Here is a 25,829-nt window from a genome sequence, read left to right as displayed (position 1 = left end):
TATAAAATTTGGTCCTGAAGAAAGCAGATAGAAATCTCTCCATCAGGAATGACCTGAGTTCTACATCCACATCTTCAACTTTTGAGTGGCTGCAGCAGTCCTAATAGAATGAAAACAGAATAGATTATTTTCTCTCAAGATTTCTGCAGTGAGCACCCCTGACCCATTCTTTTCAGTAGCTCAGCAGAGTTTCTGATTTGCCAGCTCCTTTTCCAAATTCTTCACTTTAATCAGTGTATAGGGTGCCAGCATTCTTGGGAAAGCAGCGAGAAACACTTCATTCAACACAAAGCTTTTATGGTAAAACAACATAGAAAAAGCTTTTCATCCTATCTATAACTGTAATAATTTTTTCATCAAAATATAGATATTTTTTTAAAAACAAACCAGTAGATATAGCAGTAGATGCTCACTCTCCTCACCCCCATCCAGCTACTCTGTTGTCCTTCTCAAAAATCATTTATTTCAGGAAATCTTTCAGTGCTAAAGCAGCACACACAAAAAAAGGATACTATCCTTCTTTTCAGACAGTCTTGCTCCAAAATTAGGAGTCAGGATGGTCAGAGATAACTACACTAAATTCTTTCAGAATCATACTTCCTTCCAAAAAATTGAAGTTAGACCCTTTTAAGGTGTCAAACTGAGTACCCAGAATCACTGATCATTCTCAAAGCAACAGAGTTCTAAAGTGAACTTGCCATTTAGGACAAGTCAACTCACAACTTTGATTTCATTTAAAAACTATCAAATTATTTAAATTGCAAGAAACTAAACCAAAAATCTGAGAAGGCATCTAAGTGACTGCGAGATACTGTTCACTAAGTCACTCACAGACTTTGCAACTTTTTTTTCCTACCCGTAGGCTAGTATGTACTTAATAACACTAGTTATTCTGAATACAAATGTAACCAGGTAAAAGTCTGGGCAGCTCACCAGACTCACCTCACACAAATGCATATCATGCCATGAGGAAGAGAGTAAAGCAAGCCACAGAAAAAAATAATTTTCCTCTGTAGGTACATTTCACATGTAGCACGTGTAAAGTAAAACAAGTTAGAAGAAAAGTCTTCTAAGAGAAGGAAGTTCTTTCAACTCACTTTTATGGACTTAAAGCACTAGAGCACTTCTATATTTAGTGCTCTCTTTATCTCACATCTTACAGTACCCTCTGTGCATTCTTTAAGAGAGAAAACATGCTCACTAAAGTGGTCCTAAAATTGCCTACAGTACACATCTAAATATAATAGGGAGGCACAAGCATATCTGATAGAGAACAAGTATTACAGAAAAAGAACTGTTATCACACTGTACACAATCACATCTTCCCCTGCTCACACTGTAGACACCTGGATGATACACTTTATTTCAGAGTCTGCATTTTCTAAAATGGATTTCTGTCTTCTTCCTTCCCCTTCCTTCAGCTTCCTCACAGTCTTTAGTTTTATTTTAAAGCTGTTTTTTCTGTACAGCTCCTAAGGAGATGTAGTACTGGATTGGTAAACTGCCTAGCAGCTTCAAGATTAAAATATTCTATTTATTTGCAAGGTAGGTGAATGATACATGGCAACAGCATAAATTCTCCTTCACCAGATCCACATAGCCTAAGTGTCCTAATGGCGACAGTCCAGGACTGTGTCTGAAGAAAGGAGGGTAGCTGGATTTGCATGAGCTTTGGGGCAGCATCAGTAATTAAGATACTGAGAAACACTGAAATGTTCCTGCATTGCCTAAGAGAAGCGGGGAAGGTAACCCCTTGTTGCTAGATCACCACAGATTTTCCACGGCATTGATTCAGGAGATGCGGGAGGGAGGTTTGCCCTTAGGGGGTTATATACCAACAGCATACTGGCATGTTATGCAGTCAGCAAAATTTACATAGCAGTCTGTTATGAAATTGTCAGTAGCATCTCTGGGGGGAAACAGAACCTTCTCTCCCATGTTTCCCCCCCAACCTTAAAAAAACCCAACCAAAATCCCAACTTCTCTCCTGATTCCAACGTGAAGTTTTCTTTGTAGCGTGGTTTAAGAAATAAAGGATGAAAGCAGTCCTCTTTTTACACTTCTGGAGTGACACTGTCTTGTTATCATTAATTTTATTGTCATTCTCATTCTTCCTTCTTCCCTCTATTATTTTAATTCCTTTTGTATTTGAAAACCAGAGAGATTCTAAGGTGTAAAATGAGACAATTTTGCAGTATTGAAGATTTAGGGGTTTTGTCTATTTTGACATATTTAATACATGTGTTTTGTAGGATTAACCTTAGCGTCCATGATTATATTCTTCCATTTAACTTGCAATTAAAATGGAATTGCTGTGCAAGGACAATCAAAGCAGTACAACTGCATACCTTTTCATCCAATCCATTAACAGAATATGGGTAGCAGTGAAGTAGTCTCTTTATCTTGCCTGCTTCGCTTTGAAATTTGCAGTGATTTTCTTTTCTATATGACCCATTTAAATAAATTGCTAAAAAGTAAATGAAACTTCTACGGAAATTGCTTTTCTATTGTTAAAAGTGGATAATTTTATAAAGAAGTGTTACTAGTAAAATGCCTGTTGTGAAATTTAGTTGTGCTTTCAGTCTAATGGAAGGTTACATGGAATGCTCTCAGACATGTTTTTAAGCCATAATGATCCCTTTTCACCCTCTCTCTTATATCGATACTTTCTGTGGATGGTGCATTTGAGTCTTGCAGGGCATCAGTGTTATTGTTTATACAGGTGACAAATCACAAGCCAACTTTTTGTATTTAGTTGCACCACTTAATAGTAGTCAAGTCAACTTCAAAGGTAACATGATTTCCACATCAGGGAGCTCTAGAAAAAAAGCTACTTTTTACCAGAAAAAACATGAAATATTTTCAGTGGTTCCTGACACTGAGGGGGTGTATGACATGACACGACAGAATTGTCTCTAGAGAAACAAACACATGAAGAAACTTCAACAGAAAGATACTTGATCCTTAGCTTTAAAATCAGAGGGAAACCCAGGAAAGGTACCTATTTGAAAGAAAAAGTAACTTTAATCTAAATCATGATGAAGAAAATGTCTGCGTAACTCAGAAAAAAAATAGGAGAAATAGATTCATAAAACCATGTTTCTTTCCCCACCTGCTAAATGGGCACTGAAATTAAAGGGAGCTGCACATAGAAAATACTATTTTTGAAAAGTCTGCCATAGGTATACCTTATTAACAGAGGTCATAATTCTTTTAGTACTTTTTAGTGGGATGACAAGCCAAAAAGGATCAGAAAGAGAGAGAGGAAGGGCACACTAGGGATTTCATTGAACTTGGATTTGATTTCCAGATATCACAAGAATTTTTAAATGATTAGGCAGAGTTTGGATTAATGGCAATACACTGTTCACTAATAGTTATTTTAGTGGTCTGTGAAAGGAGTCCATTATATTTAAGTGGTCAAAATCTAGGGGCAAAGCGCTTCTTCGCTGCCTGTTTACAATGAACAACGCACATGTGCTTCTCCAGCTTCTGCATTCATTACACTAGAGTCCTGAGCAGAATGATCCCCTCCTGGCCTTTCCAGGGCACGTACACAGAAAAGGGTAGAGCGGGCCACCATATCTTCTCTACTGAAATTAGACCTGGGGTGGAATTACCCAGCAAATGGCAAAATCCAACAAAAGATATCTGATTAAAAAAAAAAAATAAATTAAACGTATCTCGGAGAAAAGCTCTGGAATGGCAAGAAAGACATGCTACTGCAACATAGTTTGACATTAGCTTTCTATTTTTCAAGCATACTGTATTATCTGGACCATTCTCTTTTTCATATCCACTTCTTCAAAACCAAAATTGCAGAGCAAACTTTTACTTAGACTAAAAGTAGATTCAGATTTATAAAAATGGCCTTTCTTTATTACCCTTTTTGCATACAACCTGTGCTAAGCCTGAGTAGCAAGGAAGTCGGCACAGAGCACCTAATGTGAGGATAATGAATAGGTCCAGAAAACGCTACAGGTGCTTACACGGACTGAAAAGAACATCTTTTTTTTTCCTGATACTGTGACTCTCCCCACCTTTTTTCAGCACTACCCAGATACTTAGTTTCTCTCCTTTTCAGAATGATGTGCTCAGAACGCACGATATGAAAGACGGCTGCGTCACGCAACACAAAACGCCTGCACTGAGAGTGACATTCAGTGCTAAGGCAAGGTGAGGGACCGTTAGTAGGGCCAAAGCTTCAATATCATCTCATTCCGGCAGCACGTTTACACTAGCTTTTTTACGCAGAACGGCCACTCTGCGAGACTTTATCCTTAGCTAAGGCTGCGTGAGCAGGGCACGAGGGCTGGCTGCTCCCTGGGGCTGAGACGCCATGGGCAGCGGGGGACGCCGGCGCTGCCGGGCAGGACCTCGCCGGGCCGGTCCCGTCCCACCACCCCACCCAGGGAGCAGGGCAGGCCGGGGGGCCGGGGGGCAGCCCCCGGCCTCAGCCGGCTCCGTGGGGGTGGGCCACGCCAGGCCAGGCCGCGGGCCCGGGTCAGCGGGGCCTGTGGGCCCGGGTCAGCGGGGCCCGTGGGCGGGCAGGCCGCGTCTGCGGGGAGCTGGAGAGCAGAGCCCCAGGGCGTCCGACAGCCCCGGGCCGGGCCGGCGTGGGGACCGGCCGGCGTGGGGACCGGGCTGGTCGTGGGGACCGGCCGGCGTGGGGACCGGGCTGGTCGTGGGGACCGGCCGACGTGGGGACCGGGCCGTGGGCTGGGGGGGAAGCCCTGGGGGGTGGTCAGGGCCGGCGAGGCCCGTTAATGCCCTTGGGGCCCTGACCTCCCGATTGCTTTCCGTCCCTGGACGTGAACAGATGATTGAGTGGGGTTAGAAGGCAGAGCATCTTCTGATGCTTTAGCGGATTTGTAAGTTCGCGTGCAGCCGTTGTAGCTCAAGGTAGAGCGAAAGGCCAATCTGTTAATTTGCATACACATTTAGTTTAAACTGACATTTTCATTTTAACGCTCTAGGAAAAAAAATATTACCAGGCAAGACATTTTGGATTAAAATATTTTGATTAGTTACCTGATTTTTAAAACCAGCTTCCTCCCTTGCAATTTTTCTTGGGTGTATTTGAGATTTTCATTATTAGTGGGATATTGAAATAATTAAACATTACTTTCAACTTATGTCAGAATGGAAGCAAGAGGTAACTGACAAATAATTCATGGTAGAAATAATTTTATGCCTTAGAATGGATTTGCTGCTTCATTTTCTTCAAGATCACGTTTGCCTAGAGATAGTGAACACTTAACATGTAATTTAGCCTCCCCTTCTTACAACAAGCTACCATTTAGCCTTGAAACCGTGAGGGTTTTATTTTCTCGTCTCCTTCCATCTGTGTGATGTTCATCAAGAGTTTTCTTTTAAGTCAGCAAGGTTGGCCCACCCAGGTTAGCTTGTATGGTAAGATACTGCACACTAGAATGCTATTAACCTCTGTTTTTCTTTGTTTTTTCAATCTCGGTATTTCACAAAAAATTGAGGTCTAATCCAAATTAATTGCAGCCTGTTGAAAAATTATTGGATTTGACGTAACAGATACTGATGGACATTCATGAAAAACTTTGGTCCTCACTTGGGGAAACTATTGCCCATTTTCCAGATTGCACTGTTAGATTGTTTTGTGAAACTTCACCCTGTGAGGCTTGCCCTGTCTGCCTGACCTACCTGTCCTTCCCTTTTTACCATCTTCACATAACATCAAAACTCTTACATTTCCCAGCTGAAGCTCTCGCTTACATTTCCTTTCGAGAAAACACTTTCCCTCCAAACATCTATTCCTATATAGAACAATTTACATTTCATTGCTGTTCCCAAGCTTGTCAACATTTCTAAAGCACCAGTGCCTTCTCTGCAGAGGGAAAGGTTTGAGTCAGCTCTGTGCTACTCTTCTTTAAAGCTTTGCATTGTGAAATCAAACCCACCCTCAAGAGGCTTCCCTTTCAAAAGACTTTCGAAGCACAATACCAAAGGTGGCAACCTGTTAACACTGACAAGGTGGGATACACTGAAGTGGGATATACTGGAAGAAAGGGAGGAGCAAATCTGTCCACAGCATCTCACTTGTAAACCCACATCTTACAGGTTATGACCTCTTCATTTTTAAATATTAGATCAGGAAGATGCAATTATCTTCTCTAGCTCTCAAGCGTTGCCTATCCCCACACACACACACACACGCACCCCCTGCCTCCCAGTAACAATCAAAATGTTAAAAGGCAGCCTGCAATGCCTGGAAAAGAAGAGTCAGGGCAGACTTTTATGTATTATTGAATCTATACTGAACTTTGTATTTTGTAGAAAGCAACAAGTCATAGAAGAACTGCAAAAAGCAGTAACAATTCAAGAAAACAAAATAGTTTTCAGAGGAACAGTTTAACATGCAAGGAGAAACTTAAACTTTAATTAACTTCTTTCTCTGACCAACAATGCCATCTAGCAAGCCTTCAGAAACAACTCTGTACACACTCTTTCCTCCTCTTAATAACTGATGAGGAAGTTAAAAAATTACTTATATTAACTTTCTACAGAAGTTTCATTTTCAGAATGCCTCATTGCTGTTTTTCCTGTGAAATCAATTTCTGACACGGCCACACACACATCAACAGGACAAGTACTCCAGCTTTTCCAATCATGTCTCTACTAATTTTCATTAGCTCAATTCAGACTATCTCCTCAGTTCATCAATTTAGTTTTGAACAAATTAATACATTATCTCTATCTCAATAGCTACAGGATAATTCATTAGATTCAGTCCTAGGCCAAGATTCAGCAATGCACTTTAGTTGTTGGGAATTGAAAATCTATGTAAAGGATTCAAAGCCAGTAAAATCTATAGGATTTAAGTGTATGTTTAAAAATAAGGTGTGTATGAAGTTTATCTTTACTGAATGGAGGCTTTTTTAAAGTAAGGAACTTATTACAGAATAATTTACCAATAAAGTCTTAAATGACTCAGTAAGAACAAATATATTCTGTAAATGCATTCAGATAACTGAGGACAATATGCAGCTAACTGACTGGAAAGGCAGTTTCAGTAAATCACTGCCATCCTATTTATAGGATATAAATTATGACAATGGAGATGTTGGGTCTTTAGAGAGATAAGTACATTGACTGCCTACAGGAAAAGGCCTCTCTCCTTGACTTACTAAGGACATTGTGGCAAGAGCAAGTTACGTGTATGTTCTTCTCAAAGACATTAACTAGGTTTGTTCTGAAACGTATATGAAGGCAAAAGTCTTATTCTTTGACTCCAGCTACCCACATTCTAAGATATCTTGACTGACTGGCATAACACAGAGTCATGTCTGGAGGATCCTTCTTATGTGGACTGCAGTGATCTGCCTTAAAGAAAAGTATTCATGACACAAGGATGATGGAAACAGGAGGGAAAAAAACCCACCAAAATCCGTATCAAAAGATCTTCAGGCTCTGAAGTGGAGATGGAGGATATGCTGTCTGCTGGATGCTTTACTTTTGATACTGTCTTTATATAGAAGTTGCCAAGATGCTAGGCAAAACTATGAGTAAGTTAAAATAAGAACATAAACTCCCTAAGCTGATAATCATAGTGGCTCTCTACGACCCAGTCTCCAGGAAGGATTCCCACTTCTTTCAGTCCCTACGAAGTAGAGCACGAAGTTGTGGTATTCAGAATTGGTCTGTCGGGCAAGATGTCTGTCTGACTAGAAGGTGCTCCAGAATACCTCCGAGAAAAGGTAACAGAAACTCTGTTGTGGCATTACTAATATAAATCCTAATAGAGAAAAATCAAGCTACGTACTTAGTTAAGCAGCAAAGCTGAAGTTGTACTTAGCTGTCAGAGGACATTTTTTTTAAATTAGAACACGCAACACCTTCTGTTGGCTGGCTGGCCTAAGTGCTTTATTTCCCCCTTGTAAGGGTTTTTTGCGTAGATTCTTTAGCTGATGATACTTTTCACTGTATTAGTCATGCGAGAATCTCTCAGGTCCAGCATTTATATCAATGTGTGCTAAGTAGCAAATGCTGTGCCACAGACAAGCCCATGGAGAGAGTACTAGGGATTCAAAGGTGCCCTTTCTTATCCTGCCTTTTTGTGCATCCCATCAGACTAGCTTCTATATATACACTCCGTTCAGTTGTATAGGCATAAAAGCTGATAGCCAGTCTGTGACTTGACATGAAAATTATATTGTGTACCCAAAGCAGCATAAAATCTGGAGTGAATGACATGCAAACATTTCAGCTTTCTTATATTCCTTCACTGTAGTGAAATCAAGCTTCAGAACTGGTTTTTAATGTTCTTTCCTAGTAAGTGAAATCAGACTCATTTTCACATACCTACCTCTAAAAGCTTCTTTACTTATTTGCTTTCATTTTTTAAGAAAACCATGAATAAAAGAAATAAAGACAATGAAATGCAAAAAATGGAATCATACTGAGAAAATAATACAATTTGCAAATTAACTTAAAACATGAAATATAGCCCGACATTGATGTATTGAAAGAATAATTGTAAAAGATAGGCCATTCCCATTTTCCACAAACTTTACTTAATCATATCTTTGTAGATATAGTTTGATTGAGGCATTAATAAATATCTACTTTACTAGAGTTCATTTCTTTGATTTAAGATGTTATGAAAATAGAATTTTCCAGTCATATCTTCTCTATTCATCTTAAAATGTATAATGAGAAAGCAGCTGGCACTCTTCTAGTCACATGCAAATTCAATTAAAAACAACATTTCTAAGGAGTTTTTCTCGATATATTTTCTCATAGATATAACTCAAAATAATTCTATGATGAAATAATAAAAAATGTAGAGCTAACTTCATGAATTCATCATGTTAGATACTGTAGATTTACTATCATTCCCAAACAGATTAGAGTCTCGAATTTTTTTAGTATGATATTTGCATAATATTTGTGTCCTGGACATGTACCTGAACTGAATTAATATCTTAGCTCACGCAAATCTGAATCCAGACTTCTCAACACAGATGAACAATTTAATAAATGTATATCCCCAAAAGCAGATAGCAGTTCTTAAAGTATTTTTAATTCATTTAGACTTAACACATATACCTAGTATACATAAACTATCCTCATCTTAGCAGAGTGAACCTCCTCTAAAATAAATCCTTGCAAAATTCAAAACCCCACATTATCAAATATTAGAATGATGTACAGTAAAATTTGTCTTGCATTACAGAAGTATAATTCCATTAATTTCAGGAAAGATTATGAAATAAGTAGGAAGATTATTTTTTTTTTTTTTAAATACAACTAATACTCCTCAGCTAGGAGGGAAATAAAAGAGAGAATTTAATTAAATACTAGTAATCAATCCTTTCTGTGCTCCAAAAGCTCAAATGATATCACCTCATTTCATGAAACCTCTGCTATTTTTCTGTTTTCCAGTGATCTTTGCAGATACATGTATAACTGCTAAAGGAGGTAGTGTGCAAAGTTACCATTGCCTGAGCTGTACAGCTCTGACATAGCAATAAGAATTTATAAGATCTCTAAAATCACTAGTGCCTTGAAAACCTCTTTCAAAACTTAGCAACTTTAAAAGAAATAAGCAAGGGCATCACTGCCTGTACGTGCTCCCATTAATGGTAAGTTGATGAGACGCATAAAAATACATCTGAGCACCTCACGATCCATAATTAGCATTATTTTTGCAACATACTAGAAAAGTAAAAAAATAGTGTCTGTCTTTTTATAGATGGGGAACAGAGGAACCTGGTATAATTGAGACATATGCTTTAATTAGAGTGGCACAGGCACTGTGTGATAGCAGGCCTATCACAGCTTGTCTGCTGCAGAAATAAAAAATGCAAGTTTCAGAAGAAATGGGCACAAAACTTATGATTGCCTAACTCAAGGACAGCATATCTTCTTCTAGACCAGAGGCAAAGGCTGTAACCTATAATTTGTCTTGTTTCCTTCCACCGCTTGCTGCCTGTTTTGCATGGTTTTACACAGCCATTCTCTGCACCCAAATGTATTTATGAGAAGGGAGAGGAGAAATCTGATCCCAAATGTCATCCCCATTTGTCAGAAACTGCCTAACTACCAGGTAACTTACAGGTTTCACTGGGAAGGTTTGACCCAGCCAGAGCTTCTTAACACAGCCTCCAAGGAATCAAAGGTGAAGCCATTAAAGGGCCCATTGTTGCAGTCCTCTAAGATTAAACATCTCCCTGTTTAATATGCTGAGTTATACTCACCTAAGCACCAGCATGGAGCTGTTGACACAGCACTAGGGAGTGATTTATCCTGCAGGCTAATATCTAAGGAAATTAATAATTTTAAAATCTATAAATACTGTGTGACTATAGACTAACAAGCTATTAACATTACTATTGGAATTCAGCATTTTAAAAGATATATTAATTTTGTGTTAATTTTACAGGGGGGAAACCAGAAATGTTTTCTGGGAAAAGCAGGAACAATAAACCTTTCAGTAGAAGCCACTGAAAATTATTCAAATAATATGGTTTTTATGATATATCAAGTATCTCCACTAGAAATTGAACAAGGAGGAAGCGTAATGTGAGGGAGGTTGTTATCTCTGTGCTCCTAACAGCAATGAAAGGGTCTTATTTATCTTGAGGTTCCAGTATGGGATTTGTTCCCTTTGTGAAGATACAATTTTCAGGCAAACCTTGTGATTTACACCTCTCATTTGAACTCTCCAGCTGACTGCTTACCCAATATTGAATACATCTAACTCTCCCAGGTAACACTGGGCAATTTTTTAAGGAAGAAACTTCATGCTCTTGCCCTGTTGAGTAAAGGACTGCATTAACAGAACAAGGGCTCAGAGGCAAATCTAGGCAGGATTATCAGAAACAGACAGGTCGTGTGGCTCACAGCTAACATCAAGGCACTCAGCTGTCACCCCAAGCCTGAAGCCAAAGCCTGGGGCACTGGAAAAGCAAAGCAGACGTCAATCTTGTTCTACCGTTTTTAGAATACAGGAATGAGCAGGTTATAGATTAAAAATGGAGGCAGTGCTTTCTTCCTCTGAACATGGACAGTTTTTGAGGACAATGGGAGAAGAGCTTGGACCTTAGGTATGTTTATTATAGCATATTTATTCAGTTCTTACAATATGCTTCCTGCTGATCAGGACCAAAAGAAAAATAATATAGGCCATACTCATATAAAGAAATTATTATTGTAAATTAATTATCTTCTGAATATTTTCTTTTACGTTATTAACATTATTAACCAGCCTTTTGGTCTGGTTATATTAGGGCTGTCCTGGTTGCACTGTAACATGCACAGTATGGTATTACTACCACACTAAACAAAGTTAGACACAAATTTGGAATGTACAAAAAGCATGACTTGATAACCTACAATATTATGAAATCTTTTCCTAAGCAGGAATTTTTATATGTCTCTGGCAGTGTAATATTTATATCGCCACATTTTGTCAAGCATACATAGTAACAAGTAAATACTCAATTCAAACAGAAGCATAATCCTTGCAGAAGATCCTACCCTCTATGCTTGTTAATGCTGTTCCTTAAAGCTATTTCTTGACAATACAGTATACCTTTAGTGACAATCCATGGCTTAAGCCATGTGGCTCAGCGATTTTAAACTAGTGAAGATGTGTAAAAAGCCTCTCTGTGCTCTGTTACATAGACCTTGGTTCTGTTAAGAAACTCAATTTATAGTAAGGACCTGTGTTTGCTGGATGTAACGCTCACGCCTGTGACACTGCTGATCTCCAGTCAGAGCATGTTGCCTGTTCCACTCCAGTTACCCAGACAGATGAACACACGCATGCAAATTCTGTGGTGCAGTCACGGTTTGTGGTACTCTTTGAAGAACATTCCCTCATTAAGTTGAACCTTGAAGCTCCAACAGCAAAATTTACGATGTTTGGAACAGTTAAAAATGTTGCCCTTCTGTTACAGAAAATAGGGGTAAGCAGGGTGGAATAACCAGGGCAAAGGGAAAGGCTCACTCTGTTATGAAATCTCTCTTTTCAAAATTAAGAAAACATTTACAAGTAACAAGTATTATGAAGCAGTAGTTAATTCCCTACAAATCAAAATGAAAATGTAAGAAGACAGGGCTTCTTTTTCAGACTCAGAGAAGGATTTACATGCCAAAAAGTACATCTCTTTCCTGCTGCTGCCTGCAAGCTTTCTTTCAATTGCATTCTTAGACTGCCATGGTTAGATTACTACTAGCACTGGCTTATGAACAGACTGAATCTCAAAATCATCTGTGATCTATTGCTACAACACCTACAACCTCTAGAACTGGAAAAGACTGAAGAAATTACAGGCTCTATTTCCAGTTTAACAATGTTTTTCCTGTATAATGCCCAGTGCAATTTTTGAAAAAGCATTAACAAAGTATTATTGTCATTGCAGCATTTGCTAAAAAATACATCACAGCGTAGGTGATGATTATTTTTCAAACATAAGGCAAAGCTTGTGGATAAGTATATTATGGCATAATTCCTAACACTGCATTCAACACATGTGATCCATTCTTTCCTAACCAGTTCATTTATGCAGAGGGTTAACATTTTTCTTGGAATTTGCATCTAAAACAATTGTATAGTAATTAATTTACCTATGAACTTCTTGATAAGAATTGATAAAAGGTTTTAAAATATTCATTCAGGATGATCAAGTCTGGAATGGAAACTCTTGTATTTGGTAGTAACAGTAAAACATTTAAGTACTCACATAATGAATTACCTAGTGACCATGTGGAGCACTGGAGTTGAATACAGAATGGCTTTGCCATGGTTGACAATATCTAAGAATACCAAGATTCATAGTTAAAACAGCAGATGCCTGGTGGGCTGCTTAATGGTCAGGGAAAACCTGAGTGATTCAACAATGCTATGTTCTCCTAAAAGTTTGTGACCAATTCATGAAAAATAACCTCTCAGTCAAAATTTGTCAGAGTGACAAATTCCCCAAATTGCCAAAAGGTGGTTTCACTCAATAATTTCTTTAAATGGCTTACGAAATTCTGCTCCCCTCAGAGTTGCAGCACGGGAGAGAATTCCACAGCTACAAATCTCAGCACCTCAGTGCTGGGGAAGTACACTTAAATGCTGGAAGTTGTTCTTCCTCACAATGGGAAGGATAAGTGAAATCTTTGCTTCCTGTTCCCCAGGTTATAGGTATCAAGCTCCAGCTGACCACTGGGAAAATTTCAGAGATCAGTTATTCCTCCTGTAATGTTAAGTGCAGGTGTCAGCCAAGAGAAATTTCTCTTGAATGTGCTGACATCACTTTAGCCTGTAGGACTTCTTACAGCATCACCTTCTCAAACAGCACTTTGATCCTCCCACAGTCAAATTGAGTCAGTGGCACAGAGTTTGTTGCAGCAGGTCTGCTTCCAAGCATGAGCCATCAAGAGACACTAAACAGGGTGAGTCTTATCAGCTATCTTGATATTGTCACGACCTTTATCAGCTTTACGGCTACCATGAAACACTGATCTTTAGAATGGAAAAGATGATAGTTGATGAAGTCAAGCCAGGGTTAAAAGCTAGTTATTACTGACAAAGGGCCCATAATATCAGCTTTTTCCTTCTTGACAGAATGTCTCTCCCATAACAGCACAAGGAAAGGACCTACTTCTGAATGAATGTACATGATTATTTTTTTTCTTTGCATGAGCTGAGAACTAAAGCGAAGATGCCTCTCTTGAGCAAGGGCTTGGATCAAATGACCTCTAGAAATCCCTTCCGACATAACATTTTTCTACAACTCCGTGACAGCAATTCTTTCTGTCCTGCATGTCTCCCCTGCTAACTTATGAAGCTACGTAAAGTGACTGCATAGGCTCTGGGCATTGGTCTATACAGCAGCTAGTTCAGAGACAAACACTAACCTGCTAGGTGCTGTTTTGAGGTATTTTCACTCACCTTCTACGTCATCCACCACCCTTCATTTTTGGTGACTGACACAGAAGGAGCCAACCTGGGAAAGGAGAGTAGCTATTGCACAAAGCTAAGTGGGCAAGATACACATATTCTACAGCAGCTGTATTTCCCTTCCCTATCAAACCTAGAACATAGCTTTGAATTTGCTGAACAGGATAACACTTTTCAGTCAAGAATTAAATATTAGGTTACAGGAGATAGGTCTATGAAAGTACCAGTTCACTGCTCAGTCAAAAAAATGCAAATCAAATCCCAGAAATCATTTAATACAATCCTTTATTCGCTATGTTCTTTTATAAAAGACCTGGATTTCTTTTTTTAAAAAAAAAAGACAGATGCTTTGTAACTGCAAACAGGGTTTGCTCATTTTCTACTACCTTTCTGAAACCCTGATACCATGGACACGGGAAAGGATTGCAAATCATTCTATCAATGAAACAGGTGGATTAGCTTACTTGAGAGAGCTTGTCTGCACACGGCACAGGAAGTAATGTCTTTACTTCTGGTAGAGACTGCCCCATTACCGTAGTGACTTCACATCTATCACACCTGAGTTTATGCAAGCTTGAGAGTTGCATAAAACTTTGCCCTGCGCAACCAATGTTTTTTTCTGTGAACCTCTCTATGGGTACCCTTCTGCAGACCAGAAGGAAAGGCGCAGAGATCTGTTGCAGCTTGTCAGCGATACAGGCAAATCACTACGAAACTTTAGAACACAGGTATTCCAGTGCCTCACACTGTACCTCAACAATTAAATGTGTTTCATCTCCAAGGACTGAGTGCTAGAAACTATAACCACATTTACAGTTGAGAACTTCGGTGGTCTAGCAACAAATGTAGTGACTTGAACCTTGTATGCAGATGGATATCTGTTTTTTCAGATATGCTTCAGAATGAGAATTCGGCTTTTGCTTACATAACTGTAGATCCCCAAAGGTATATTTTAATCTTTAGCTCCTGTTGTGGGTAGGCAAAGTTGTTATTATTGCTTCACGTTATCTCTCTTTCCTTGGAACAGGATAACGTGGATCTTGGTGACCTGATGTTTTCACTCTGCTACCTTCCAACAGCTGGTAGACTAACTATTACAATAATAAAGGCAAGAAATTTAAAGGCAATGGATATCACAGGAGCATCAGGTAGGAATGAATTTAATGCTCAATGTGGATTTCTGTCCCATTTCCCTCCTGAGACACAGAATTCAGCACTGTCAGATCCCAGAAACTAATTTAAATAAGAGTTCATAGATGACTTTTAAATACTAGCAGGGAGCTGCAGAGCTCCCAGAAAGGAGCTACAAAGAAATAGCTGGTTTTACTACATTCAGGAGTTTAAAATAATTATAATTCTCTTGAGAAATATAAGCCACTAATTGTTACAGTTTGAATTATATTTAACCATACATCAGAAAATCCCACTGTGTAGAATATTGTCATCTTCTGTCTGTCCTACAAATCTGTACAAGTAATTAGGCTGTTATAAATAGGCTGATACACAGGCTGTTGTATAAAACAGTCATGTATAACACGGTTCGGTGGATATTTTAATACCCTTTGAGAAGTCGGTACACAACAAGGAGCTTCTTGAACCTAAACTGTTCATTATAAGCAGTCAACCAGGTAAAGCTTTCAAAGCTGCACTGCCTCCCAGGCATTCCATGGTAAAAAAAGAAGCTCAAATTCCAGTCAGGTCCAGGTGACTAATTCTGCAAGCAGGTATGGGCATACAAGAAGACTGCTCCCTTCACTTTCCATTTATGTTTGCTTAAAAACAACAAAAGAAAACCAACGTTGTTCTTATGATTCACACAGATCCCTACGTGAAGGTTTCTTTAATGTGTGAAGGAAGGCGACTAAAGAAAAGAAAAACTTCCACCAAGAGGAATACCCTTAATCCCGTTTACAATGAAGCCATAGTCTTTGACGTCCCTCCAGAAAACATTGACCAAATTAACTTGTCGATAGCTGTTATGGATTATGACCGGTGAGATACCTGTAGCTGTAAAATAACATCATCTATTGGCTTATAAAATCTTGCACAGTAGATTTGCATCCAGAAACAAAGTTATCATTTTTTCCCAATAAATGGGAAATTAATGTCATGTTGAGTTTGGTAGAAGACTAAAATTTCTTGGATCATAAGGCAGAATTTCCTTTCTAAATTTTAAAATATAGATTTGCATCCATAACTGACATAACTAAGCTGCATATATGTTTGCCAGAACTGAAATAACTGAACATGTAGTCAGTCCACACACTGATGTTCTGTTTGTGCACAATTATGCTAACCCCTTAGACACATGCCTCCGTTTCTAAAACTGTGGCTTAGAGTTTACTTGTGTTTGCAACTAATTACAGAACACAGGCAAAGAACTTTTTACATTCTTCATGCAAAAATAAGAAACAAATGCACGCAGACACACAGTGTATCCTATAATGGGGAAAATACTAAATTATCCTGACTAGTGGGAAATGCAAAGAGCAAACCTACATATTTTATTGTTCATTATATTTTTCAGGCAAGAATTAACTCTAAAAATCCATGATTAATGTTTCTAATGAAATATGTAAATGCTATGGTTCTAAAGGTAAAATTTTAAGAAAAAAATATTATGGAACATTTTCACAGTGTAGGTCACAATGAGGTCATTGGAGTATGTCAAGTAGGCAACGATGCAGAAAGTCTAGGTCGTGACCACTGGAACGAAATGCTCTCATACCCTCGGAAACCCATTGCTCACTGGCACCCTCTTGCAGAGGTAAGACTTTTATTTCTTGCTTCTCCATTACTATAACTGTGAATATCCTTCCATATGGCATTAGACGTTGGATAAAATTTTATGAACAAAACCAAGATCCACATGCATGCACTAAATCCTACAAAAGGGCTTGGAAACTCTGATATTAAAGTCAAGCATAACACGCAAGTCTGCTCCTTTCAATTTTAGGGAGACAGAAAGTAATTAATGTCTTTAATATATACATGAAAACACCAAACATTATACACTGGATTAAGGGTTTGGTTTTGTTTTTTAAATAAGATCTTGGGTAACTTTCGCTGATAATTGATATAAAGAAATGGACCTTGTTTACAGAACAACCAAGACCTATTTTTTTATATATAACAACCTAATTTGACTTCTTCTCTCGTAACAATATAACATCCATGTCACTAGCACATCTCAAGGGATGCCTAACTGCACTGAAAAAAAAAATGTTTAAGTGTCTCTGGAGATCTGAGGCGCTGATAAGAAGCGACACAATCAGAAAAGCTTTTCAAGGTTCCTATGGTTTTTTGTTTTGTTTTGTTTTGTTTTTTGTCTTTAGGGCCCTATTCAGCAGAAATGTTATGCAGGTCTTCTGCGCTTGGATGGCTGCCGAAGAGGCTTCCTCACCCTTTTAACCTATTCAGCAGAAATTTGGCATTCCTGTTGAACTCTTTCTTAGCCATATCCTCAGGGGCTATTCCACAGAGTCCAGTGGGGTAAAGATGTCCTTTTAATCCCTCTGTCTAATCCTCTCCCCAATACAGGGAATACTAACCCTGATTCATGAGACACAAAAATTCATCAAAGATCTAACTAAATTGCTTCCTAAGAGTTACCATGACTTACTTCTATTATTGCTATCACTGGCTAAAGTCAGGCAGTAATCCCAGTCAAAAGAAACTACTACATTTATGAACAGCCACAATGTTACCCGCAATGCTGAAAGACAGGAAAGACCATGGTATTCATATGAAGCCACAAACGATGCCATAAGCGCCTAATATACAGAGGCAGGCAGTTCGCAGCCTCTGAGCATACTTTATGCATCAGAGTGCAGCCGTGTTACTAGAAAGCAACTGAGGACTTCATCTACTTGGTTGTAAGCACTAACCCTAGGCATTTCCATAAATAATTGTTGGGCAATAGGAAGGTGCTACAGAATGGCAAAAATACCACAGTCTTGCCCTGTGTCCATAAGCGATTACCTTTACTAGTGCCTGGGGACCACAGCAGCACAAGTTTCAGCAGGGAGACCTTTGAGTGCTCACAGGCTCTGTTGCAGTCGGAATGTACCATGCCTTTTCAGAGCATGGGTGCTGCCAACATGCAAGTATGTTATGAAAGAAGATTGAGCAAAGTAGGGGAGCTCTGCCTATATTTTTGTGCCTTCAGTGACAAGCTAGCTACTGGCTGAAGTGCCATACTTGAAATGACTACCTGGGCATTTGGGAGCTGGGTTTAGAAAACACACCACCCAGCTCTCAGCTGTAGCCAAGCAGTGATAGGAATGGCTTGACAAAGCACGTAAGGAGTAGTGTAATGGTTACTATTTCCCAGAATAAGAGAAGTGTCTCTTAGCAGAAGTTGTGTACATCCTTATATCCAACCCGTCTTCCCTCTGATAAATTTTATTGCAGCCAGAGCCCACAATTAGGTTTTGACAGCTCTTGCCTTCCTACAGGCATCCTGTTCTTTTCATACATGCCTGGCTAACTTCTTTAGATTTCATTACTGTGGATTGCTTTTCATGTCACTGAGCTAAACAGAGACATATTTTTTTCCTTCCCAGGAATCAAGTGGGGGAGGGTGTCCAGCGCATCCAGGCTGTGCAGAGAAATATATACACAGCATATCATTTTGGTTCCTGAATCAGGATTAGACTCAGCGAGAGCTTCTGGAACCTCTGTGGCCACAGCCATAGGAACCTGAATATTTGCTGAATAGGACCCTCAGTCTTCTACTATGTGAAGAGCTATTGGTTTCAAGTAGTGTAATGTTATCCACTTGTAGCATTAATTCTCCAGCTGACACTCTTGCTACTGATAGATTATTTGTATGGTCGCAAGCATTACCCAAATTCAAGTCATAATTTCTGTTCATTAGAAAAACCCAGGTTTTACAAGCAACATGATAGCAATGAAAACCAACAAATATGGGAAGCAACAACAAATATGGTTCTTGTATTTGTAAAAAAGGTGCAGTATTGTGAATCAATAGCTAAGTCTTTTTTTTTCAAGAATTATTGTCATCAGATGTTTATTTTTTGATGACAAGTTGCATCCTCCATCTCAGTTGGTGCCTCCTTTCACCTTACATGAAAACAAATTGATATGGTTCTTTGCAGAAATCCTTCAAATCTGAAAAACTGAAAAAAAGTTCTGTTGGGTGAGAACAAGATACATATGGTATTTATAATGACAGTATGTTCTTTTAGAAAGAAGATAACCATCTGTATAACATGGAGGCTGTTAGTCCTCAACCTTTGTAGATGATTTTCCAGTCAATGTTTCTTAGTTGTGTCCATGCTGTTGCAAAAAGTTGGAAGCATATCACAGGTGGCTATGCTCTATCATACTAACAAGCACACACATGTGCGTGCATGTGCACATACACACACAATGTCATTTTAAAATGCTGTTCCAAATATATAGTGCCTGTGAAGACTTTCTTTATTATTTGTAGTAGAATTAACAGGGCTATTTTACATGATGGTATATTGTAAATGCTGTCAAATTCTGACCATTAAAAAAAAAAAAAAATCAAAACACTGAACTCTTTCACATTATATCTATGTCCCCCAAAAAAGGCCCCCTGGGATAAATTTTTGCCACTTACTTAGCCATGCATGGAGTTCTCTCTTCCTTCAAACTTTCCTAGAGATAATTTGATTCAAGCTTTTACATGGGGATTTTTATTCAAAAAATGCAAATTCGAAGTATGGGTATTTTATACAATCTAGTTGCCTGCTACGTACTTACAGATAGGGAGCCCTGGTCTTTATATATACGTCAGATAAGTTTGTGTGCACACACATTGCTTCATGTCTTGTCCATGTTGAATGCTCACCAAGCATTTTGGATTTGCAATTTTGCTGACACAAATATTGAAGAAAATATTTGAAATTTTGATCCAAAATCTGCAAAATTAGTTTTATAACCTATCAATTGAGGATATTCCAGAAAATCAGAATTGTTAGTGGGTAAAGCACAGCTTGGGACTTGCAGGAAATCTTGGATCTGTTGTAAATGTGTGCTGCAGCTATAAAGCAGAAGTCCTGTAAGTACAGTGGTTTTCAAAAATCTCATGCCATGCTATGGAGAATACAGCTACCACTTACAAGGATACACTTGGCAAACTAAACAACTCTTCAAAACTTGCCCAAGCAAAATTTCAGATGGGTAACTGGGCATTTCCAGAAGAAAAATACAGATATAAGGTTGCCCTGGCAAAACTATTTCACTACACTTTCAACTGAAGTTTTATATCAGCAGGCCAGTGATAGGTACAACGTTCGTACCTGTTCATGCATGATCCTCACTTCAAGCAAAATCCTGCACTCTTTAGCCAGGCTTATCTCCCATGAGTCACATGGGGAGATGGGCATAAGCAAAGAAGGAGGACCTCTTCCTTTGGAATAGAGTTCTTGGGTTTCCTGGACAAATCATTATACATGCATCCCTGCCTGGAATGCAGAGCAGGCAGCTGCATGCTTTCCCACTGCGATAATAGCAACAGTAACTTCTGTAAACAGGAAAACACCTATGCAGAAGGCTCATTTTGTGTCCATGAAAGAGCGCAGAAGCCTTTCTAAGATTTGTCTCTAGCAACTCAAAGGGGCATCAACTGAAAAGTAGTATCATTATAATTGCCAGTGGTTTTTTTATTTTATTACCATACTCAGTTTATTTATTGCTCAAGGGTCTGGCATCAAGAGAATGATTTTGAACACAGCTCTATTAAAAAAAAAAAAAAAAGAGAAAATAAAAGAAAACTCTGTTCAGTGAGCATTTAAAGTGGAATCCAGCACACCTCAAAGGCTTAGGGATGAGGAAGAAAAGCTAATTTTTAATTAAATTCTCCTAATTCTTGCTGATTCATGACTTGCAAATGGTTATTCAGGCTGTGGCATTACTATATGACTTTTACAAATACCTGCCTTATCATTGCAGAGCATATATGGAATGATAGCTATTTTCTGTATTTGGATGCTTCACTCATCACCTTTATATTTCACTTAACCAATGCTATTCCCTAGACCTGAAATATTTTCATGTTATGGTTCTGGTGGGCCAGTAGACTGCTGCTCTCTTTGGACTGTAGTACAATAATAGAACAGCACACTGGAAGGAACAGAGGATATACTGCTACAAAATCACCTGAGGACCCAGGGAAAAATATGATCCCAATACTGTTCAGCCTTTCTTTTCTGAAATATGATTCTCAGAGGTAAATTAGTAGAAGGCTTACAGGAATAATTTCAAAGCTGCAACCCTCATTTGTTTTCTTATTTCCTGAGAATACATAATTACGCTGTATGACAAGTATCATAATTCTAAAATAGAAAAGGAAATCCCTTAGAAATGCATCTCAGCAAGATTTTAATCCCACTTCACTCATTAACAATGTGCTATTAAACTGTTACTTTTAGTATTCCGTAACAAGCCACCATTTCAGATGTTGTTTTATGAAAAAGAAGTGTGTCAATGGGAAAGCCTTCCAAGCTGCTGACACTGAGGCAGAGTATAATGGGCAGTTATGTGATATTCCCATGCCAAAATACTCACAGCACAACCCTTCTGCAGTTGAGCACTCAAATATTTCTTTATCTGTTTCCACTGAAATCACAAGATATTAAAAGCATTTCTGTTCTCTTTTGTTTCCTTTTTCCCTGTAAATAATCCTGGCAGTGGACAAACACACATGCATCTCAATGTGGGGAAGCAGGCACTGTCAGAACAGAAAGCAAACATGTGGCATAAAAGCCCCAGTGCTCAAACTGTTCCTACCAGTCAATGCGCACTTCAGCTTTCTATGCCAGCAGATCCATAAAACATCAAAGCAGTACATATGAGAAACTTGTTATATAGAGGTCCAATTTAACTACCAGTAGGGAAACTGCTGGTTCAATTCAAAGTGAGACAACAGGAAAGGGCAATGCAAAAGAGTAAAAAATAAGAGGTTATTTTAGTTTACCCTTCTTGGCTTCAGGGGATAGCTGTTGTTGGGGGGGGTGGGGTGGTGGTGTTTGTTGGTTTTGCTCTTTGTTTTTTTGATTTGGTTTGGTTTCATTTCTGTGTTTTTAAAGACCAAACATGGCATGTGGCTATATTAACATGAGCACGCAAAGTCAGAGGTACAAGAGACATATTTACATGTTTATCACTTGGCAACATTCAAGCACTGAGGGGACCTATTTGCCATTGAAAAAAAATAGCTGCAAATTCTCTTTTAGTTTAAAAGTAACAAACAAGGGAGAAAAAAACAAAGGAAGGGAGAAAGAGGACTGGAAATGCAGCTGAAAAGTCTGTTTGACCCAGTTAGAAATCTATCTGAAATTACTTTACTGTTAATGCATTTTGTTTGAACAGAAAGAAGTGAAAAAACAGACTAGGGGACTCAATCTGAAGTGTCTTCAATTATATGCTTTCTTCCCTTTAGAACAGTGCATTGTCAAATGATTACATCTCAGTATCAAGTGAGAAAACAATGGCTTTCTTATCTAGAAAGAAAAAAGCATGTAAAGAAAGTAATCCACAATAATGTAGAATTTAATAGAAGCCCTCTGTGCTGAAAAAAATGGCAGCAGGACAGACTTTGTAACAGCATCACCTTGAATCTTGCTATAATTAGTGCAAGGCCTTGCTTGCAACCATAATTCTGTTCTGAAGTGACAGCCTTAGAATATGTGAACCAAGCTATGCAAGGTGTGAATTATCTTGTAAGGGCACTGCACATTCAAGGCTGAGTAGTTTCAAGAGCTGCGTTTACAGTTAATTTCTGGTACAGTGGGTTGGGCAAGGAACTACAGCTGGAAATTCTCCAGGGTCCTGCAGTTCTCTGAAAGGACCTCCATCTCCTTGAAGGTCCGTAAAGAGCACTAATCCAGACGGCAGTGATGGGCACTATTCAGAAAAGGTATCATCAGGACATACCTCAACTGCTGCCCGACCAGAGCACACATGGCACAGAGGGGAAGATGACATGAGGATGTGTAAGCATCTGAGCTGCTTGTTTGTTTGTTTGTTTGTTTTGTCTGGGTTTTTTAGTTCCTCCTTCTTTTGCTCAAATGTAGACATTGTAAAACTGGAATGTTTTATTCAGTTGCATGCTGGCCAGCTGTCATTTTTAATACCCATTGCAAAGGTGCGTGAAGAGAGGTGTGTTGTTTTGGTATACTTTTGTTTCTAATAACACATGAACATTGTACTATACTTTATTATTTCTTGTTCAATAAATAGTCCTGGTATCTCTATGTTTCATGTCTAATTTTGGAGAGTAGAGCCATACCTGTATCAAGGCTCTCTCAATTAGGTGGGCATTTTGTTTGTTTAGTAGAAATAATGCATGATTCCTTTTGCAGTGATGGTTTGAGGGACAAAAAATTTCTTAATTTTATAATACGTATTACAATCTTCTAAACACAAGTAAAAATGTACTGTGATTTATTTATATAAATCTAGTCTGAACAAATAAGTTTTGATCTTAATAAAAACTCTGTAAGAAACTGTGCAATTGTAATTTATTACTATTTTGTATTAATATATTAAAGTTCAATTCATTATTCAGAAAGCCAGCAAACACTTTGGAAATGTTTTAACTCAATTTTTCTCCGTAGATGTTGTGTTTTGATAAAATAAATGAGACCAGAGAGACAAAGCTGTTAAAATGACAGTTACTTTACAGTACTCAAACATAATTTGGGGGTTTGGGTACTGAAACATCCTCTTGTTTCACCTCATGGCCACAATCATTATTACAGAAAGATTTTGAGGGATATCAAACATGAATCTCATCTATACCTAATATTAAGAAGAAAATAAAGAAGCTACAGAAGTGCTTCTACCAAGTGACAGTGTGTTAAATTATCAAAATTAGTATTTAGCATGGCAGGCTAGCAAAATTAGCAATCCTCCTGTCAACACCTGACATGTAGCTCAGGGAAATTCCCAGGGGTCCCCTGACGGAGCCCAGAAACAAATGGAAAAAAGAGCACAGATGTATCCGGTATGACCACACAAACTACACCTAAGAAGGCGATACTCTTGTCCTTTTTCTTGTCTTTCTTTCACATCAACTGAAATTATATATCCATCAGCAAGGGTTGTGCATGACATCTAATTAAGTAAGAGTTTCTCTGTCTCTTTAGGGATAAGCTCAGTCTCTTCGCATTTGGAAGATCTAGCCTACTTGCACATATTGCATTAATAAAGGGCTGCTGATGTACAAAATGTGGCAGAAAACAATAATTTTATTCAACTAAGAAAGAATTGAATATAGTTCTGTTCTCTTCTTGGGACTATTTGATATCATGGACACATGGAAAACAAATGAGAACAGGCCTGTAGTTGATATTATCCTCAATAATGGTAACACCTTTAGGCCTGCATAGACTCCTGTTTTTCTGCATTACATACAGGTACCTGTAAATGGTGCTTCAGACAGCTGGTGTGCTAGGATAACAAGAGAGATGGAAGATTAACAAAGGACACATGTATAGGCATTTTGTCCCTGGCAATGAATGTAGTGCTAATTATCCCTCTCTGCCTTTTGCTCTGTCAAAACAGGCCCACACATCTCTCCTTTCAAGACACTTTTCCAGCAGAATCATCATTTAAGTCTTTATAAGTAGCCTACAGACTTGAAACAAAACTCCATTAAGACTGGGACAGCTGAAAGACTGATTGCAACAGCCTGTTAACGAACTGAAAATGAGAAGCCAAAGGTTGAGAATCCTCACTGAAAAAGCCTAATCAATAGGAAATAAAACATCCCACATAAGGTTAAACCTGAAAAGCCTAGTGATCCTGCACAGCTAATATCCAGTGAGATGAAAATTAAGGGAGATACCTTATTAATAACAAGCTTTACTAGCAGCTGACTATGACTTTTCACAGGGGGAATCCTGGTGAGGACATGCAACAAAGTCTAAAAAGCGCCTAAAGTGACGGAACAGGAGCGCGAGTGCAAAGTGATGTCCCTGAAGAGCCGAAGACATGGGCTGTCTAAGAAATCAGTAACTCAGAAAGTAGCAGAGACGCAGAACAGGGACAAACCTCTGCATCTAAAGACATGATCAAGTTGGCAAACTTCGTGACTCCAAAAGTAACCTTTCCAGGGAAGGAAATCACATAGTGTCTTGTACCTCAAACTAATTCCATTCATGTCTGACAATATTGTCACTGAAATTTGTCATGGTGGGCCCTAACAGAGATTTCAAATATAAGCAAGATGCAAATTTTTATAAGGCTTGTGGTGTAAATTCTAAGCAAAATAAAAAAATACCTCTCTGCCTTGAAACAGAAATCAGTAGATTGATCGGGGTTGAATTCTTCCCTTGCATGGGTTGTGCAAATAGGAGGTTCCAACACTCAGAACTGAGAGCCAAAATTGTCCCTTAGTAGTGACAAGAACAAAGTCTATTTCAGGCCACTGTTTTTATCACCCTGATCAGTATTCTAATATTGCCATTTAAACAGCATCAAATAATTCGCTGGCTATACTTATGCATTTATCATTTCCAAATTAATTAACCACACATTTCAGTCTGGTCCACCACATCATCCAAAAGGTCATGGCCTTAAACCACTTAATAACTTGCAAATAACATTCAGTGAATCTATGTTCCAATAGAAGCACAAGTAGGAAAATCTGTAAATGTTCCATAACGTTAGATGTGCCTGAACAGACAGTCTGGTCCAAAGAGCCTCACCAAAGCAACTTTAAAATTAAAAAATCATTTAGAAGTGTAAAAAATGTCAATAAGCCAGTTTAGCAGCCAGAATTCTGTTTCTAGAATGTTACTATAACCATATCATTTATATCTTGGTAACTGACAGAAAAGCATTCTTAAAACAATAGATTAATAGAGTTCAGCTACATTAGGACTCCAAAAAATGAAATCGAATT

At 38.5% G+C, this 25,829-nt stretch overlaps 1 protein-coding gene across 5 annotated transcripts in view; it reads left to right on the top strand.

Moving 5' to 3' along the window:
• SYT9 (synaptotagmin 9) overlaps positions 1–25,166 on the top strand; it is a 73,594-nt gene extending 48,428 nt beyond the window's left edge. Inside the window, exons 4-8 of one of the 5 annotated variants that reach the window (XM_030038165.1) lie at positions 14,955–15,075; positions 15,748–15,919; positions 16,565–16,694; positions 17,263–17,419; positions 18,493–23,430. In XM_030038165.1, coding sequence (XP_029894025.1) covers positions 14,955–15,075; positions 15,748–15,919; positions 16,565–16,694; positions 17,263–17,370 — 531 coding nt within the window. In that variant the 3' untranslated portion in view covers positions 17,371–17,419; positions 18,493–23,430. Of the gene's footprint in view, positions 1–14,954; positions 15,076–15,747; positions 15,920–16,564; positions 16,695–17,262; positions 17,420–18,492; positions 23,431–24,487 lie in introns of those variants that run through there. The other 4 variants (XM_030038169.1, XM_030038170.1, XM_030038166.1 and 1 more) reach the window with 4 other exon arrangements.
• Positions 25,167–25,829: the final 663 nt, after the last annotated feature.

The sequence above is a fragment of the Aquila chrysaetos genome, chromosome 16, assembly GCF_900496995.4.
Source record: "Aquila chrysaetos chrysaetos chromosome 16, bAquChr1.4, whole genome shotgun sequence".
NCBI lineage: Eukaryota > Metazoa > Chordata > Aves > Accipitriformes > Accipitridae > Aquila > Aquila chrysaetos.
This window is presented reverse-complemented; position numbering and strand designations above follow the sequence as displayed.